Source organism: Puma concolor, chromosome C2 (assembly GCF_028749965.1).
Source record: "Puma concolor isolate L17-30 chromosome C2, mPumCon1.1.hap2, whole genome shotgun sequence".
NCBI lineage: Eukaryota > Metazoa > Chordata > Mammalia > Carnivora > Felidae > Puma > Puma concolor.
In genome coordinates this window covers 36,805,967-36,824,900 of record NC_141675.1, presented here as the reverse complement: position 1 = coordinate 36,824,900, position 18,934 = coordinate 36,805,967, and the positions used below count along the sequence as shown (strand labels likewise).

Genomic DNA, 18,934 nt, shown 5'->3' with positions numbered 1-18,934 from the left:
TGAATAAACCAAGTCACTAGATAAGAAAAAAAAAACTATAAATGTATGAATCTACAAGCATATTATGTAAGTGCATAAAAAATGTCTATAAGGACATCCTGACAACGCAGCAGTGGTTTATTCTGGGGAACAGGGGTATGGGGTGTCAAGAAGTATTTTTACTTATTTTTACATAAATTTCCATATTGTTTTATGTATTTTGCACATACATACTTACAGTAAGCATATGTTATACATATCCGATATGTATAGACATATATGTATCCTGCTATAGTGTCTTGATATACTATTAGCAGGATAGTATCAGTATACTTATTAGCATATTTTCATTCATTACTTGTATTACTTGTACTAAAACAACAATCACAGAGCTACAGAATTGGCTCTTCCCCAATTCAAAATTAGCTCTTTGGTCCTACAGCAACGTTCTTCCCCGCACCTGGAAGGGGCCAGAACTGCTAACACACAGCTCGGGTGTCTGGAGGTAATTTACTCTGGGGGAATTTGTGCCAGAGCAAGCGAATGAGAAAAGTATATGTCTGAGGGCAGCATCTTAATGACCCAGCAATTCTGGCCGTGCGGCAGCCCTCAATCCTTAACTCCGATCTTTTACGGAACAGTGCCAGATTCTGGCTTCTTAACCCTGCCTGTGGGCACACTCCCTTGGAGTCTGGGTCAGAGACAGGTGAAGCTAAGGACACATGATGGTAGAAGTGACACAGAGACTGGGGGCCATTGGTCCCTGGGCATCCCGGAGTCCCCACAGTTTGCTACTTTACCTGTAAGCACATGGGGTAAGGCCTATGGGGGCTACCACTTGGGAACTGCTATATACTGAATGTCTGTGTCCCCTTAAAATTTGCATGTTGAAATCCTAACCCGCAGTGTGATGATATCTAGAGGTGAGGCCTTTGGGAGATGATTAGGTCAAATGGGATTAGCATCCTTATAAATGAGACCCCAAAGAGTAACCCCGACCCTGCCCCTCTACCGTATGAGATTGCAGAGAAAAGATGCCTTCTAAGAGGCGGGTCTTGACAGACGCCGAATCTGCTGGTGCTTTGGTCTTGGACTTCCCAGTCTCCAGAACTGAAAGTAATACATTTCTGTTGTTTAAAAGCTACCCCGTTTGTGGTATTTTTACTAAGCAGCCCATGGAATAAGAAGGAACCATAGTAGCTGGGTTCAAATGACCCATTCATAACCCCGGGAAGCAGTGGTTTGAAAGACTGGGTAAAAATCACAGACCTTCCATCCAGAAAGACTGTATCTGCTGCTTCTTCCTCTGACATCTGGGCCTGTCAACCTCACTCACTAGCTTCTGATAGCACCCTGTGCTGTTTACACCTTCCTGAATCATCAGAATGCAGGGCCAGGACACATGGGGCCCTTTGACGGGTCCTCCACACACTAGACATGTTGGGGAGGTTCTGATGCACAGAAGCCTGGGGTGAGACATCTCCCCCAGATCCACGCTCTTGCATACTCACCCCTAACTTGGTTCTCACTGTCCTGAACTGCTCAGAGCTGTCCCCACTACCACAGGTGTTTCTCAACCACACTCCCCCCTTTACATCTAATTACCCTCATCTCACCGCTGCTCCCCAAATCTGGCCAACTCCATAATGATCCCAGGGTCACCCCTCCAGGAATCCCACCCCGACATCCCTCTTCCATGGGCCCACCTGGTTCTTGCTGCCATCTTGGCTCACACCACAGTACCCATAAGCAGGGCTGTCCACAGTTTGTCAACCTGCCACCCCAAACATCTTGAGGGTTAGAGCTATGTCTTTTTCCTATTTATAAGACTGCCCATTGGACCAGCACAGGGCAGGCCCTCCATAAATGCTTGCTGAGCTGGAGGACTGCTCTGAGCCAGGGACTGTGCTCTCTGCTTTTGATGAAGTGTCTCACTGGGCAGAGAAAAGAGATATAAGGGCCCAGGGTCAGGATCAGATCATTACTTACCAGCACATGACCCTAGGCTGTAAGCCCCTGTCTGGCCTTGGGCCTCAGGCCGCTTAAGTTACTTTGACAACTTCAGTGATCACAGGATCAGCAGGTAGTCTCACAGACAGATGTCTGCTGCCAGCTCATTATCTGGGAGTCACTCTGACTTCCATACGGACAGGCTAGTGTCCTTCCTTGAGGACACCAAGCCAATGCCCACGGTCTCTAGCTCATCTCCCCATATCAGGGCTCTGGCCCAGGGCAGAGAATAAAAATCTACCTGTACACTTGGCCTTTTCCCACAAGGTCTGGCCTTAACCCCCTGTATGTAAGCCCTTTACAGGTGCTTCAAATCTGACTTGACTGAGTACTGTGCCTCCCCTCCGCACCTGTGTTCCTGAGCCAGCTCACCTCCTGTCCCTCCCTTCTGTGGAGTGGCACCTCCCCCCATGCCAACCCTGTGGCCTGATAGGGGACTGTCATGCTGCTCCTCCAGGGCTCCGCCCTTGCCAAGCTGACTGGGGTCCAGGGATAGGGACCTGAATCTAGCCAACTGTGCCAATAAGGGCCCTTTCCAGGAAAGAAAGGCTTCCTCACATGATAGGAGCATTTCACAAGGACTCAGGTGGCCCCCTGCCATCCCTACCCTAGGCCCTGGGCTGCAAGATATCCCCTACTGTCCCTGTGCTTGTGTCATTTGTCAGCTCTTCCTCTCGTTACACGGGCACCTGGAAGGTCCAAGGCCCAAGTGTCACAGACCCAGAGGTGTCCGCGTGGACCGAAGCACAGCAGGGCTGACGTGCTGGCTCACCTCTCCACCAGTGGCTCAGCTGCCTGAGTTACACCACGGACTGCAGCGGCAGAGAACCTCATCGGGCCAAAAGAGTGGCCCCTCCATCTCCTTTTTACCCTCCTAGCTCCAGGGCCTGACTCACCATCAGCCCTGGGCTGGTCATCTCCCTAGGGGACTGCAGTCACCTCTTTCGTGGGGCTCCTCCTTTCCAGGGCCACTGAAGTCTGTCCTCAGTCACCCTTGCTGCCCATGGTTCTGACTGCAGACAGGTGGTACGGGACTGGGGGCCACCGAGTCACAAACCTGGGTTCAAGTCCCAATTTTGTCACTTCCTAGCTGCATGACTTTGGGCAAACGTTCCTGCCTCACTATGTTTTATTCCCCTCACCTATAAAATGAAGGTAATGGCATCCCTACCACAGTGGTGGCACGGATGACCGAAGACCTCGCCTGTGGAACACCATATAGTGCCTGCAGTGTGGTAAGGGATAAGAAGTGTTATTTGCATGTCTGGCCCCTTGAAATGATTATTCTGGCTACTTTCAGGCTCTTAAAAGGTCCTCTCTTTAACTCAGGATCTGGAAGCGATACAGACCCTCTGTGTCCACACCTTTCACAGAAGCACAATGAACGAGTCTCCCTTCTCCTCTCGACTACTCAATTTTAGGAGCTTTTCTGACTCCTTTAAATACATTCAGCATATCCAAGATGACACCTTTTTTTTTTTTTTTAAAGTAAGCTCCATGCCCAAAGTGAGGCTCAAACTCACGACCCCAACATCATGAATTGCATGCTCTACCAACTGAGCCAGCCATATGCCCCCAAGATGGTACCTTCTTACAAGCTAAAATACCCCTGGTCCTTGTACTCCCCAATCATCCAAAGGCTCTTGAATTCTCTCTCCTTCATTGGCCTGCCAGAAAATAATGACTTGCTCCACAGGCAATTTCCACAATTCCCTCAGTGCTCCCCAATCCACTAAATTGTCCTAAAGGCCCACTGTGCCTCTACCCAGCACTGAATATATAAATATCTATATGTAATTCTCAAATATAAGACAGAACCACAACCAAAGACCAGTTCGGTTATCTGCCTTTGGCCATTTACTTTTAAAGGCAGGAGTAGAAATCAAGCAAGGTGAAAATCAAGTCCACATTTACTTTGAGAGACTGGATTTTACATGGACAAGATTGATCAAATAGCTGAAATCTGTCCTTTCCGACCTATCCAGTTTGGGCTGCAATATAACCAACCTTTCCTGTTCTCCTCATTCTTAACCATTCTTCATTCCTCATTCTTGTTGTCTCATGGTGAACCACCGTTAGGTAGGAATCTAGTAAGTGCTTTTGTCCCAGTGATAAGCCTGGTCCCATTCAGGGAGCCAGTAAACCACAGCAGGTGTAGCTCATGGGGTTGGGACTCACATCAGATCAGGCTGGAGGTATTGTCATAGACTGTTCCCAAGCTCTTAATTCCTCCTTGCCTGACCTCCCTCTGACACGGGTAACTGAACCCTAAGTCCACGGACTGCCAGAGCACAAGGACTGGGTTCCCCCTACGGCCCGAGCGTGAGCCCAGCTATGGTCTCTCAGAGGGGCCGGGAAACCTCACTCTCCTCTGAGGCAACTGATAACTGGCTTGGCCCAAACAGAGTCCATTGGATGAGATGACAGAAGCACAAAGGATGCCAAATCATGACAGAAACTAGAAATCGGAGAGTCATCCAAGGACAGGCTCCCAGAAAGAACTGTGAAAATAACTATCAGCCACTCTTAACCATCTCTCAGCCTGAATCCCCTCTGCCTCACCTTTGAGAATCTGATAAAAGCTACTGCTCCTCTACCCTGAGAAAGGACTGCATACACGAGCTTCTGAATCCGGGAGTTCACAGGGTTCAAAGGACCCCTGAAATGAGACAATGTGGACATCTGCAGACTCAGGCTAACAGGTTTCTGATTTCAACACCCTTGACAGGAGATTTTTCTTTTTTCAAAATGCAAAAGGAGCTGTACAACTCACATAAACATGTGTTCATCCTAAAATAGCCATTCAATACTAAGGTATAAAAAGAAGTGAAAATCACCCATTATCTTATCACCTAGAACAACCCACAGTCTACATTTTAGCACATATGTGTGGCTGGATGTCCTGCCAGAGGTTAAATCCATGCTTCTATCCCTGCTCTGGTGAGAGTCACTAAGGCCCAAGGACATTGTTTCCTCTTCCCCTCAAGAGGAACAAGTAAGTTTTCTGTCTCAAAGGTCTACCTTTAGAGGGAAACTAAACCCCAATGAGGCCAACAAACCAGCTGCGCAGAAAGGCGGCTGGTCATCTGTCTGTGGGAAGGGTCACTAGGAAGAGATGGCCAGGGGTGAGGGAGAGCTTTGGGGAAGCCCCCCTCACTGAGAGACAATGCTGAGGGAGGGACCTGTGCCCTCAGGTACCTGGAGTGACCAGCCAGCCCTTCCTCTGCTGGATACCTGGGGCTGGGAAGAGGCAGAACTCTGGCTGGGTTCCAGATTCTCCAAGAGGCAGACCCCTGGGCAGTGGGGTCCAGCCCCTCAGATGATACAGGAAAGACAGGAAGGGAGGCGGCGGGGGGGTGGGGGGGCGCAAGACGTGATGCTGCAGCCCAAGCCAGACATATCAGAGAGGGGCCACACATCATGGCCGACTCCCTGTCCCTCCCACCCGGGGTGGGGGGCAGCCTGGCTCTGCCAGGCGGGTGAGGCACTGTGTGTGGACAGAGAGTTCTTCCTGGGTGCAGCCTGACTTCACCCTCACATGCCAGATTCAGATTCTGCCGTCAAGACTTCATTCCTGTTAGTTTCTTAAACCACCCATCCTCCCCTTCCCCTGGGGCAGAGCTGCCGTCAAGATCACAGGGCTCCACCTCTGATTATGACTTATCTCATGCCACTGTGGACTTTCTTGAGTTTTGGGGGTTTTTAATGTCATCAGCTTGGGGCAAGTGCCCTGTTGCCAAGGCAACAGGGAGTGGGGCCCAAGTTCATCAGTGCAGTTGGAGTAAACTCCACCTGGGCAAACTTGCACTGTGTCCTTGGCTCCCCTCCATCCAGCGGTTACTCCAATGTAAACACCTGCAGCTTTCCTCTCCTATTTTGTTCCTCTCCTCACACAGTCCTGGCATATGCGGATATGCTCCGAAGTTCACTGGCTACTTTGGCTAACGTTTTCTAGTTTTACTGACTAGCCCTGATAGTCTCCTCTTCTCTAAAATGAGATTCCCTTCCTTGTGGGTGAAAAAATTCTGTAGCTAAGTGTCAAAATTAAGTGTGCCAAATCCACTTTCGTCACATGTCTTATGCGATGAACATGTTCACGTTGTAGTTACACTGGAGGAGGGGTGAGAGTATCCCATAGCAGGCCCTTCCATGAGCTAAAAATAGACATATTTAATGTGTGGGGGGCATTTCCAGAGTGGGGGCGTTGTTTCTCTCTTTCTTTCCCCTTCCTCCCTCCCTCCCTCCTTCATTTCTTCCTCCCTTCCTTCTCTCCTTCCTTCCTAGTTTCTGATCTTAGAGAATTTCTCTTAAAAATAATTAGGCAAGAGGTGCCTGGGTGGCTCAGTCAGTTAAGAGTCCGACTCAAATCATGATCTCGCAGTTCAGTTTGAGCCCCACGTAGGGCTCTGTGCTGAAAGCATGGAGCCTGCTTGGGATTCTCTCTCTCCCTCTCTGCCCCTCCCCTGCTTGCTCTCTCTCTCAAAATAAGTAAACTAGGGGCGCCTGGGTGGCGCAGTAGGTTAAGCGTCCGACTTCAGCCAGGTCACGATCTCGCAGTTCGTGAGTTCGAGCCCCGCGTCAGGCTCTGGGCTGATGGCTCGGAGCCTGGAGCCTGTTTCCGATTCTGTGTCTCCCTCTCTCTCTGCCCCTCCCCCGTTCATGCTCTGTCTCTCTCTGTCCCAAAAATAAATTAAAAACGTTGAAAAAAAAATAAAAAAAAAAAATAAGTAAACTTAAAAAAATTAAAAAAAAAGAGTAATTAGGTGAGAGGATGGAAATGTGCATTCCAAGATGTTTATGAAAGCATTGCTTATAACAGACACAGGGGGAAGGCAGCAGAAGTGTCCAATGGTAAATACTCCTGCAGCCATTACACCATGATTACATATACACCCATCTGTAATCACTTGGAAGGTTGTCCATAATATATTAACTAAAAGTACATATGGTATTTTATATGGGAATACATGTGTGTGTCAATTCAACAGTATTGACAGGAAGGGAAACTCATTCTATGTGGTAGTTGGATATGAATCATTCAGAGAAAAAACAAAATTAAACCTCTCAGAAATCAAACAGGAAACAAGTCTCCAAGAAAAGGATTGAAATTTTAAAAATACTACATGTAAAACTTTAGTGATAATGTTGAGATTGGGATATTAGGAACAGAACTTAGGATAAAAATGCAAACCCTCATATTTAACTCCTCATTCTTTTTGACTCCAATTCACCAAAATAAAATCCTAGGAGGAACCTTACTGTGGCTTTTAAAATAGACTACATAGCACCTAAGGCCTTTGGCATCCTCAAATCTTTGTCATGAAAACACTAAAATCTTCATGAATCCCCTCTTCACACACACCACTGGGGCACACGCTTTCCTCCATAAAATGGACTCAGGATGAAGGGCAGGGAACCACAAGGCCCCCAGTTGGCTGGCAGGGCCAGGCCTGCTCAGCAGCCAGGAGCTCACTCCCAGCTATTATTATCCAAATTTGTGCCTCAGCAAAATCCCTACCACCATCTACCCCAGACCTTCAAGGGTGCGTGCAAAAAAGCGGGAGCTGTGAATGTCAACAGTCAACTACAAAGAGCAGGCTGAGGCCGGGGTGTGAATAATCAAGGCAAAAATCACAATACCCAGGCACCTGTCGGGGGTCCTCACTCTCCTCCTCAGAGGCAATTTTAATTTACACACAGTTCCAGCAAACTTGGTTATTCCATTTCCCAGAGGACGATCGATCCAAAGTAGCATATAAATGGGGAAGGGGTGTGAGGACTGCAGGCTGTGGGAAAATGGTGGCCCTGCCGGAAGAGAGCTACCTGGGAAACTACTGAAGACACACGTACACACCACCACTCATACTACCCACACACAAATGACTCACACACTAAGCCGGTTCGGCTGGGGTGCCTACTGTGCGTGCGCACGCGCACACACACGTGATTAAGCTGAGGCTCCTCATCTGCCCACCTGTTTCCTTTGGCTTTGGAAACCCACCTCTCTGCTGCCATTCTTTTTTTGTTTTTGTTTTTAATTTTTTTAATGTTTATTTATTTTTTTGACAGAGAGAGAGAGAGAGAGAGAGAGAGAGAGAAAGCACGAGCAAACATGAGTGGGGGAGGGGCAGAGAGAGAGAGAGGGAGACACAGAATCTGAAATAGGCTCCAGGCTCTGAGCTATCAGCACAGAGCCTGACACGGGGCTCGAACTCACAAACCGCGAGATCGTGACCCGAGCCGAAGTTGGATGCTCAACCGACTGAGCCACCCAAGCACCCCATCTGCTGCCATTCTGTCTCCTTCATGGCTTCCCTTCCTCTGTCTGCCCAGATTTCATCTTTGCCCTGTCCTCTCTTTCCTCTACCTGTGTGACAGGGCACAAACTCCAAGGTGACAGGGCTTAGCAAGTGGAGACTGTGGAGAAAGGAGAGCTTGCACACCCCCACGGGGAGCGGCCACTACCTCGCTGCTTGCTCTAGCTACTCTCGCTGCAAGGGACCATGGGTCTCAGCTTGCTGGAAGTTGTTTTTTTTTTTTAAAGAGGGGCTGGAAGTTTAGGTGAAACTGCCTAAGTTCTAAAACATTCATAAATAAAAGCAAAAATGTGAAAACATTGGTTGGGCCAAACAAAACTGTCAGTCTGGAGTGGCTTCTACATGCCCCCAGGAGACCTGGTCTCTCCAAGTCATGGCTTCAGGAACAGTGAACACAGAGTGCCCCAGCAGGGGGTCTGGACAGAGTCTCTCTTAGGCTCAGATCCTGAAATCCACTTTCCAGCAGTACGTAGTACCCAGTCAGCCTTTGGGGACCTCCAATGACCTCCATGCACCTCAGAGACACCCCCCCAACTACCCGTCCTGCTCTGTGACCAGCTTGTCCACTTGTCTGGGCCTTATTCAGTCCCACGGAGCCATCAGCTCCACGTGGTTACCTCCCAGGCCATGTTGTGGGCAGGACATGTCATGGGCTGGGCCTTGAGCCTTTGGCACACTTAACCCAGGGGGAGATGAAATGTTTACGTGAATGAACGCATGAATGGATTAGTGAATAAGGCATTCACCGAACTACCCCAGGCAGACTCCTGTGTGTCCTGATGGGGTCTTCCCTCTTCTCCCATCACTGTGACCCACTCTACCAACCCATCACCTGTTGTTTTGGCTTTGCTTCTTCTTCCCTGGGCCAACACCTTCAGGGTGCCACCCTCAGACTTTCATGGAGGCAAAATGGCCTGAGTTGCCTCCCGGCTTCGTGCTTCCATCAGCCTCCAAACACGGAGTGTCCAAAATTTGTGCTCACTAGACTCACCCAGGGAACTTGTCAAAAATGTAGATTTCTGGGTCCCATTCCTGCCAAAATTTGGATTCTGGAGGAAGGGCACAAAATGTGCTCTTTTTTTGTTTTTGGAATACGTACGCTTTACAAGTCCCCAGGGCCAGTCTGCTCAAGGTGCTCAGGAGCCCACACTTGGCAAACACTACCCCAGACTGTGGTCCTTCCAAGACAGAAGTCTGCTGGTGTGTTCCCTCCTTCAGTGGCTCCCCACAGCCTTCAGGACGTCACGTGGGGATGGAGGTGGCCCCAGCCTTTGTCCACGTTAATAGCTACACACAGGTGATTAAACTGGTCCTGCTCTCTCACTGCCTTTGCACACCATCTCCATCTGCAGGAATGCTCTTCTCACCTTCCTCCACGGCCAATGTCTACTCATCCCTCAAGGAGGTCACCTCTGCTGGGGAGTCTTCCCTGAACTCCCAGTCTAAATTAGCTTCTCGTCCTCTATCCTCCCATATCACCCTGCCGTAAATGATCTCTAATCCATTTTATTTAACAAACATACATACACCAATCACTATGCGCCAGCCACTGTTCTAGGTGTTTTATAAACATGACCTCACTTAATCCTTTACTAACGCTATGAAATAGGAACCATCATTATCCCTATTCTACAGATGAGGAAACTGAGGTATGGAGAGGGTAAATGACATGGCTGAGATCACCTAGCTGGTAAGTGGCAGGACAGGGATTTGATCCAGGCAGTCTAACTCTTTAGCCATGTTCTTACCCCCTCTCACCTTACGTGTTATCGCCTCTTACCTGTGTTAGCACAATGCAATCTGTATTCCAAGTGTCTGTCATGATTCTCTTCCAGTAGACAAATGGCTCCTGTGGCCTTTGAGGGATTAAGCTACCGGCCCAGGATCTAACCCGTGGTGGAAACTCAAGGAACATTTGCTGAAGGACAAAGTTATACATACTCATGGCACTGGATCAACCAAAAAAGGTAAAATTCATGAAACTTCGAAGCTTTAAGAGACCTTAATCAGGCCCAATGACCTAATATTCTCCTCTTTGCAGAGCAAGGCTCCAGAATTTGCACACTATGCATTCCACCTCTGTATGACACTGACCTTTAGGCTGTTCCACCTTCTGCCTAACTGGAATGTGTCCCCATGGTCACCTGGGCCAACAGAGAACAGGTATGACTCCTACAGAAAAGGTTCTTCAGATATTGAAGACAGCCCTGGCTTTCACGACTGCAGGTAACTTTCCCTCTTCTGCCTGGGGATCTGAACCTCTAATCCATCTTTGGAATTTCCTTCAGAATCTGCTCTGGTCAACTGGGGCTCTGCCCAGGAAAACTGCCCCCAGATATAGGTGCCATGTGCCCAGTGTAGACTGGTTGCTATCTCGGCCAATGAAGTCTAATCAAACCCAAATAAATGTAAGATATATTTCAAAAGCCTCCTCCCTGACAAGTGGTTGAAGGGTCACAAGGCTCGGCAGCCTGTGGGACACCAAGAGCCCTGGTTTCTGAAGATGGTATGTGGTAACGGGACTCCGTGCTATTGCTTAAAAGGTTTACACCGACTCTGCTTCCATAAGCCAAGGGTTTCCCTGCAAGGTGTCTGTTCTCACACCAGCATTGCAAAGCAGCAATTAATTCCATTTTACAGAAGAAACACAGGCTCTGAGAAGTCGAACTTGCCCAAGGGCACACGGCTGGTAGGTGTCAGAGCAGCATTCAAATCCAAGGCTGTCGTTCCAGAGCCTGCGCACTCCTGTCACACTGCCATCTTGGGAATGCTGGGTGGAACATGGTGAAATGAGCATAAAATAAGAATTAAAGAAAGGCTGAGCCGAAGCAAGAAAATGGACGAGTACGAAAGAGCACAAAGAGCAGAAACATAACTAATCTAACTAATCTAATCTAACATAACTAATGATTAGAAAATAACTAATCATTCACAAGTCTTCACGTCCTGGCCCTCTCGCCCAGTTGCGCTAACGGAGTGCCTTACTTTGAGAAGTAAATTTTCCACTTGTAAACATTTTAACCAGAACTAAAGATAGGCATGCCTTCCTTGTTCCCTTCTACAATTCAAACATCAGGAATTTCAGAATTTCCCTATTTCCAAATTCAAAAACATCAAGGACTTGGAAATACAAAATGAATGATTTTCATTAGAGGCTGTTAGCATTAACGCCATTTAAAAGAAACATATTTTGAGAAACTATGAACTGTGCCTTAACCTTTTTTATATCCTTTCCATACCACCTCCACCCCGACACTGTAGAAAAATGCCCAACACACATAAGCACTTAATAAACATACCCGGGTTCACAGACCCACTTTCTGCACCAAGAGGAAGAAATGCTTATTTAAACAACATGATTTTTAAATTGTAACCCGGGTCATAACTTTCCCATATTCAAAACACCAGAAAAAGAAAACTATCAACAAGACAAAATACATGATCATTGCAGAAAGCAAATAAAACTATACTGTTCACTTAACGCATGAGAAAAACTACGTTATGTTTGACTGCCTCAAAAATATTACCTAAAATAGTTATGTGTGCTAATTTGGCATTCAAAAATTAGTCAAAAGAAATGATGAAAAAAAGTCCATATAATTTAGGGTAGGAATGAACACACAAGCGTTAGTCAAACATATACCTTCGTACTATCAATTAGTGCCATTCCTCACACCATAATAACCAGCAACCCACGACGCAATTAAATAAAGCAATTAAACTCCATTTCTACAGAAATGGGTAAATTCCAAAGTTACAGTTTACCTAGAAGTAGAACAGCAGTAAGAACATCCATATCTTAATATCTTCCCGAACTCCGATGTAGCCAAGAATAAAGAGCTCAAACCCAGGCAGCCTAATTTACTCTGCAAAATTTTCCTTAAAAAAAAAGTATGGCTGAAAATTGGCTCTCCTAAAACAGAAGGTACTTTCAGAAGAGTTATATAAGCAAAACACACTGGCCAATTCAGTGACGTGGAAACCACCTCATGCAAAAGAAACGCAGCAAACACAAGTAACCCACATTCATGTCTCGGGACACGTCAGCTTCTCAGAATAAAACTCAAGGTTGATTGTACCCTCCTACCTCTCCAACCAAAGGAGGGAAAAATTTTTCATGACGAGTTATGAACAATTAAACTGCCGAGGGTCCTAGCACATGTCTTTTTAGAAAGGATTCGTATTTTATGGTTCATTAACCATCTGGAGTATCTTTAAACTTCCTATGCCCACCCTCTCTTGACCTCGTTTCCTATCCTGGAAGGATAAAAGGAGTATTTTTAATAGTCTTTTGTATTAGAGATAGCCTGTCACATGTACCAGACGTGTGCATGGAGTATGTCACATGGAGGTGTGTCAGGGAAACCTGCTCAAAGCCTCCTCACTTCAAACCACTTATTCCAAGTGCCAAGTCTGTCCCACGTTCCCCAGTGCACTCAGAACAACCCACTTGCTGAACCACCTGCTCTTCTTTCCATCATTCAAACGGCAACAGAAACGCCACCTCCTCACAGAGCCGTCCTAGGCAGTGATGGGTGCCAACCACTTGTCTCCCACCCATCAGGGTGAGGTGGTATAATGGAGGGAAGGCAGGTGACAGCATAAAAAAAAAAAAAAAAAAAAAAAAAATTGCCAGCATCTTACATTGTCAGCTTCAAGTACACAGCACCAGAAGGAGAGGGAATTAGGATCAGCCTGTTTTTTGGAGCAGGTGTAGCTCATTCATTTGTTTAATAAACAGTCATGAAACACCTACTGTGTCATTGGCAGTGCAATTCCTAGGGTATAGGGGGAAACAGGACATGGTCCCTGCTCTCAGAGAACACAGAGTTTTATATATATATATATATTTTAAAGTTTATTTTTCAGAGAGAGAACACACACAGGTTATGAACAAGCCAAAAAAAAAAAAAAAAGCACATGCACAAGCAGGGATGGGGTGGAGAGAAAGGGAGACAGAATTCCAAGCAGGCTCTGAGCTGTCAGTGCAGAGCCCAACTTGGGCCTTGAACTCACAAACCATGGGATCATGACCTGAGCCAAAACCAAGAGTCAGACACTTAACCGACTGAGCCACCCAGGTGCCCCTGAACAGACAGTCTTGTTGAAGGAAGAGACACAAGAACTGAGCATTAGAATACTACATGGTTAATGTAAGGAGGGGAACAGGTTTAGGGCATCCTGGATGTGCATCAAAGAAGCACCAGACCAAGTTATGGGTGAGGGGGTTATGGAAGGTTTCTAGAGGAGAAAAGGACTGAATGAACCATGTGGAGAAAAGGATGGGAGGGAGGTGAGGAGGATGGCACTCCAGACAGAGGGGCTGATGGGATCTGGGCACAGAGAACAGAGTAAACATGTAGAGAATGCTAAGTAACTCAGCACTACTACAGCACAGAGATCGAGGGCGGGGGGTGGGGGTGGGGGTGGGGGGGCGCCGGGTGGAGGTGGAGCCTAGAGGGCAAAGAGCCTCCCAGACACCACTGGCCACAGCTGAGGGGTTCCAACCAAGGACGTGCCAGGGCTGGATCTCTGTTAGAGGATGGCCACTCTTGGGGAGCAGTGGGGTGCACAGATTTAGGGCCCAGCCTGAGCACAGGCTCCCCGTGAAGGACAAAGTGTTGGGCGGTGAGGTCCGTGGACTGACTTCATCGGCCCTGCTCTTCCTCACCACACAAGACTTCCCATGCATGGTCCTTGCTGCCCCAGGAAACAGAGTTTGGTACCTAATTCCCCCACCCTCCCCAACAACGGCAGCCCCATAGTTCACCGAACATAAAACAGACACCTGACGCTCAAAGAACCAACCAGCAGCCAAATATCCCTTCTCAAGCCAGGCCACTCAGTGTCTCTGCCTTGGGAATCCAAGGCAGAATAACTGGGCAATTTAGTAATCTGTGCAAAAGCCAAAAACGTATCATGAGGCCTAGGGAGCACTCTAGTTCCTTATGGCCAAAAAAGACACTCAGGACAATGCTCTGCAGTTTGGGATTTGTACTCACAACCATTCACCATCAGTACCAACAATAAAAAGACTCAGTTGTTTTAAACTGCATTGTTCATTTGAAAAACAAAGGCTTTGGGCCTACTTGTTTGCTCCCCACAAGGGCCCTCTATTTCAGAATGAAGCCCCCTCCCCTACCACGACCCAGTGACACCAGGCGATACTCACAGAACTGCAGGCTGAGGCTCACAAAGGCCAGCAGGGCAGCCAGGGCCAGCAGCAGCAAGAAGCGATTGCGGAAAAGCATTATTATTTGTTCTATTTTCCTTTCATGGTTTCACCTCCAATCGGGAACACATCCTGTGAATAAAACAGAGGCAATAAACATGTGTTCTGAGGTGGAAAACCAAGTTTGTCAACTGAAAATAATCCAATTAGCCCAGTCCTCCAGCAGGGAAGCGGGAATCCTAGTCGGAGAACAATAGCCCACTGTTGGTTACGTCTTTGCCCCCAAGTAAGAGCAGCCGAGAACGATCCCTTCACATTAAGAGGAGGAAACCAATTCGTGAACGCTTCATTGATCTGACATCAAAAGAAAATGAGATACTTTCCAGCATGACCTTTCCAAAGAAAAAGGTAGGGAAATTTATCGAGCACTTACACTGTGCCAGACAGACAAGTGTTTACTGACCAGCACGTACTCACCCAATGCTGACAACCAACTTCTACATCTTCAACCTTTTTTGGTGAATATTGGGCTAATATGATTCCGGTCTTTTTAAAATTTTAATCCTTAACCTGAATGCCAGTCACTGTCACACGTCCCGCAGTAATGCCTTTGGGGATGGCTGGAGTGTCCCAGAGGACTCGTCCCTATACTCATAGCTCCATCTGCTAATCAAAGGCCTCTTCGCATCTGGACCGGTGACCCTATTTCAGCGGCGTCCGCTGGTCTTCCCACAGCCCCATTCCACCCATGCGTATTTCCTCTAACCACATCAGAGCAGTGCAAAAGGACGTTAAAAAAATGGTGAATGATGGGCACTGGTGAGAAAAGTGAATGCTGGCTCTAGGTGGCAACCCGTCAGTCTTAGACATCCAGTTTATCTCCTGATTCTCTCTGGGGTTCCAGATAGAACTTGAAAACGACACTCTCCTCAGAAAAGATTCAACGTGGTACAGTAAGAGGACAACAAAAATTTCAAACCTTCTCTTAGTGGAGGCATCTTTTCCTCTTTCGGATACAATCTCCTTCAGAGCCCCAAGAGACGCAACCAGACAAAACTCATTTACTGATGTGGGGAGGGTTGCATACCTTTGCGAATAACAAAGCTATTGAATTGTGCACTCTGGGTGAACTGGATGGTATGTGAATTTTATCTCATCTCACCTATTTTTTTAAAAAAGTGTATTGGTAGGGAATGAAGTATGATCCAGAGCGCTGGAGTCCCTTATCTCCCAGCCCCTAACCCCAGCAAGGCCCTGCAGGGGATTTTGGGAACCACTCCTTTAAAGAGATTTGTCAGACTTTCTACAAAAAGAGAACATTTGCTAAAAGACTAACAAAAATACACTTGCACCTCACAAGTGAGCCTGTACTTTGGCAACCAGCATCTCTGTTAAACAGGTCCCAACCTTAGACCTTCAAATAAGCACTGCTTCTGTCCCTTTAGTCACCACCCCTAACCAAGGGCCAGTGCCTAGCGTCCCAAAATGACCTGCAACGCCTCCTGGGGACACCCCCTCCCTGTCTTGGAGGGGACTCATTAGACTCACAAGTTTAGCATCATGGCTAAAACAGCATACTACCCTGGCTGATCCCACCCCAGATTTAATGTATTTGGGACCCCAAATAAATGTTCTCTGTTTCCAAAATTCAAACTCCTCATAAACTCTACCTGAGAGGGTCTGAAAAGACATGCGTGGATCTGAAAGCAGCTCAGCAGAATCTGTGCTTGGTGAGGGTCAATGACTTCTGAACTGAACCCCCAAGGAGGGTGAGGTCACAGTAGGAGACAGAACCTGGGTCCATTGGACTATAGCACTACAGGTATTCCTTTCTGTGGCAACAAGGAGGGTGAACCCTTGATGCTGATAAACCCCAATCCCAGAAACAAAGTGTTAAGCCTGGGTGGTTCTGGGCCACCTTGACCTCGGGGGGTGTCTTTGGTAATGCTCAGCTGATTGTTCAACAGTAAACCTCCCCATAGGAAAACAACCTAAGGAAAATCAGAGTCAAGGTTTCTGCCCTCCACCCTAGATAGCCTCTACTGCCTGGCCCAGCTCCCCAGGGGATGAGCATGGAAGGCGACAACATTCACCTACAAACATTGGCCACAGTGTTTTCAAAACATACCCCACGTGGGCAGAATAACAATGCTCCCTCAGCCACCCTTGCAATCTAGGTATGAGCCCCTTGGCAGCCTTCTAACTTTGCTCTGCTTCCCCAGAGACCAGGAACTTCTTTAAAAAAAAAAAATTTTTTTTTTAAAAGAGAGAGCACGTGAGGGGGCAGGAGCAGAGAGAGAGGTGGACAGAGGATCTGAAGCAGGCTCTGCACTGGCAGCAGTGAGCCCGACATGGGGCTCAAACTCACAAACCTTGAGATCATGACCTGAGCCGAAGTCAGATGCTTAACGGACTGAGCCATCCAGGCGCCCTGGAACGAGGAACTTCTAACTGCTCACAACCATCATTCCCTAGGTTTCCATTCACAGAGCACAATGTGAATCAGCCACCATGGGGGGCCCTTGACATGACCTCCTTTACTCTCTGCAGGGCAGATGTGTGCGCTTCTAATACGCAGGCAGAAAACCAAATCAACAGCACACGTTATTAAATCACGGCGACAAGATACAAACAAGATCTCTGTACCTCTACAGTTTGTTTTTACTTGTTGTGTCTCCCAATAGGTCTGCACACTGATTCTAGCTGCAATCTGTGGATCAACACAGAACAAGTTGACTCTTGGCATGTGCTGGCTTCTTAGATACTCGAAAACAGCTGGCAGCTCCTTGTTAAACAGCCTGTGGGTTTCAAAGCCCTCTCCTTACCTCAGTCATTCCTGATTCAATTTATTCCACTTTATCAATGACCTTCTTATAAGGTGATCCTTCTGATTGGGGAAGGTGAGTGGGGTGTGTGGGTGGAGATTAGACCACAAAATGAGGAAGAAGTTCAGAGCAAATGTCTCCTGTGGGGTATCTCTGTACCCCTGACAATAAATACGCTGGAGCTTTTCTTTATGCCCTCCTCCCCCTTCTGTTACCATGACACCTTCTGAGGCCACCATCTTTTCCTTTACATGAACATCTTCCAGTGTTCCTGCCTGGGAGATGGCCTTTGGGGTGTTTCTGAGCTCTACTGTTAAGAGGGCTCTACGGTCCTTGCTGCCTAAAAATGTTCTTTATATCTTCTTAAGTTTGTTTGTTTGTTGGGGGGGGGGGGGTGCAGAGAGAGAGAGAGAATCCCAAGCAGGATCTGTGCTATCAGTGCAGAGCCTGATGCAGGGCGTGAACCCATGAACTGTGAGATCATAACCTGAGCTGAAATCAAGAGTCAGATGCCCAACCGACTGAGCCACTGAGGTCCCCCTAAAGATGTTCTTTCTTGTGCACCCCACCAGCAGCATGGTGCTGAAAGATAGGCACAGCCCTGGGGAGTCAGACACACCTGGGCCAGAACACTCATCTTAGTGACATAGGCCAGTTCTTTAACCTCTCTAGGACTCAGTTTCCTCATCTGTGACTCAGGACTAATTCCCTCAGGAAAGACTACGCACAATCCCCGGTATGTGACAGACATTCAAAGGACAATGGTTGTTATTAGCATTACTACCTCATCTTTCTCTCAGTTCACTTTGCCACTTCTTCCCTCCTCTTAGGTAACAGGAATAGTTCCCTCACCTGTTTCGTTGGTTCCTCCACGTACTCGAGTACTCAACGCTCACCCGTTCGCGTCCACTTCCCTCCTTCTGTAGCTCCGGCTCAAATGCTGACTTGGGCCTCTCTCTCACTCTGAGCCTGGCAAACAACCTTGCTGCTCTGGGAAATCACCCACCTCTGACTTCTGAGCCTGGGGGTACCTCTTGCTTCAGTACCTCAGAGACCAGATCTGCCACTTGGTTGCTCTGCATTTGGGTATGGGAGGCGAGGGTCTTTCTTCTTGTGCTGGGCCAGGTCTGGCCCTTCAACTACTTGCTGCTTCCAAGCCTCTCAGCGGATTTCCTACCACACTTTCTGGCAGGTGAGGCCACCAGTACTCCGCCTACGGTTTTACCTGACACTGCCTTTTTTACATGAGGATGAACCACAATACTGTTCAGAACTGTCTTCTGGTGGGCCTTAGGTGGAAACAACCACTACTCAAGGAGTTAAATCTCAGGCTTAGAGCACGGTGGATTTGTAGTAGTGATAGTCCCCAATTTGTTCATGCTTTTCTGTATCCATGGCCTGTGTCGTTTCCTCCCACATGGACTCTAGGCTTGGACAAGGTATTCACTTCAGCCAGTGGAGACAACAGTAACAGCTATAAGAAGAGGCTTGAGGGGCGCCTGGGTGGCGCAGTCGGTTAAGCGTCCGACTTCAGCCAGGTCACGATCTCGCGGTCTGTGAGTTCGAGCCCCGCATCAGGCTCTGGGCTGATGGCTCAGAGCCTGGAGCCTGTTTCCGATTCTGTGTCTCCC

General features: G+C 47.8%; 1 protein-coding gene across 5 annotated transcripts in view; it reads right to left on the bottom strand.

Annotated features, from left to right (window-relative positions):
- The window catches only part of PXYLP1 (2-phosphoxylose phosphatase 1), a 71,869-nt gene that overhangs the window by 21,505 nt on the left and 31,430 nt on the right, over positions 1-18,934 (bottom strand). For 2 of the 5 annotated variants that reach the window (XM_086674409.1, XM_086674410.1), the window contains exon 3: positions 14,479-14,610. In XM_086674409.1, coding sequence (XP_086530535.1) covers positions 14,479-14,557 — 79 coding nt within the window. In that variant the 5' untranslated portion in view covers positions 14,558-14,610. Of the gene's footprint in view, positions 1-10,086; positions 11,227-12,071; positions 12,216-14,478; positions 14,611-16,148; positions 16,172-18,934 lie in introns of those variants that run through there. The other 3 variants (XM_025913955.2, XM_086674411.1, XM_086674412.1) reach the window with 3 other exon arrangements.